A 972-nucleotide genomic window follows, 5' to 3' on the forward strand; every position below is an offset into this window, starting at 1 on the left:
CCCCCCCCCAACCCCCTCACCTTCTGACACACTCACGCGTGCACACCACCGTTTTCACACACAACAAAAAATGAATCAGTTCGTTTCCACCCCTTAAAAAAACTCAGAACGTCTCGCTCTCGAAATAAATCAGTCATTTTCTGGATTTTCGGAAGAAAAAACAAAAAAACAACAACCACAGAACGAAACTTACGCAAAACCCAGAACACTACCACACACGCGCACTGACATAAAGTCATAATTTCCGAGCAAACTTGAAACCATTCCGAAAAAAGAGCCCCCCTCCCCCCCTCTCTCTCTCTCTCACACACACACACACACACAACTTTCAAATCTCATGGCATGCAATGTCTAAATCTACGAGCCATGCTTGGTTGCCATGAAGATTGAGCATACTCACAGATTACGTCCTTCGATTTCACTTGAGTACCTGATCAGGTTAGTAAAGGGTCACATATTTCAACAATACGAATTGTCACAACAAAAGGTAACCCCCATAAACTATGAAAAACAGACAATAGGGGTTGACACGTCCATTGAAATCGACATGAGTGAGAAAAACAAGTTTTATGTTATGCATAATCTAAAAAAATAAAAGCAATAAAAAGCAACAATTTCAAGGTGTATCATAAAATGTACACATTTCGAAGTTAACAAAAATTTATAGCTCAAATATTTAGCAAGCGCAAAAAAACAACAAACAAAATATTGCATCACAAAAGATACAGAAACAGTGCACAAGTAACGATACAAGTACAATTTTCAACAACTAAACCTATCGCGAAAATCTTAGTCAAAAATCACCAAAAAAAAAGACCCTCTGGTGCCTTTGTCTTCGGAACCAGAGGCGGTCTACCCCTAACCCCCTTTTCCCAAACAAAAACAAAACAACAACAAATAACCTTGTCTGTTGCCTGCCCGAAAAATTAAGAGCCCCCCCCCCCCCCCCCCACCACTTAACCCTCGCTCTCC

At 40.7% G+C, this 972-nt stretch overlaps 1 protein-coding gene across 13 annotated transcripts in view; it reads right to left on the minus strand.

Annotated features, from left to right (window-relative positions):
- LOC101850774 (SWI/SNF-related matrix-associated actin-dependent regulator of chromatin subfamily D member 1) overlaps nt 1–972 on the minus strand; it is a 36,144-nt gene that overhangs the window by 25,901 nt on the left and 9,271 nt on the right. For 6 of the 13 annotated variants that reach the window (XM_035973522.1, XM_013090572.2, XM_013090557.2 and 3 more), the window contains one exon: nt 401–430. The exons of the other annotated variants lie outside the window; for them this stretch is intronic. In XM_035973522.1, the coding sequence (XP_035829415.1) occupies nt 401–430 (30 nt within the window). The remainder of the gene's footprint in view (nt 1–400; nt 431–972) is intronic. 13 annotated transcript variants of the gene reach the window in all.

Source organism: Aplysia californica, unplaced genomic scaffold, assembly GCF_000002075.1.
Source record: "Aplysia californica isolate F4 #8 unplaced genomic scaffold, AplCal3.0 scaffold00028, whole genome shotgun sequence".
NCBI classification, from domain to species: domain Eukaryota; kingdom Metazoa; phylum Mollusca; class Gastropoda; order Aplysiida; family Aplysiidae; genus Aplysia; species Aplysia californica.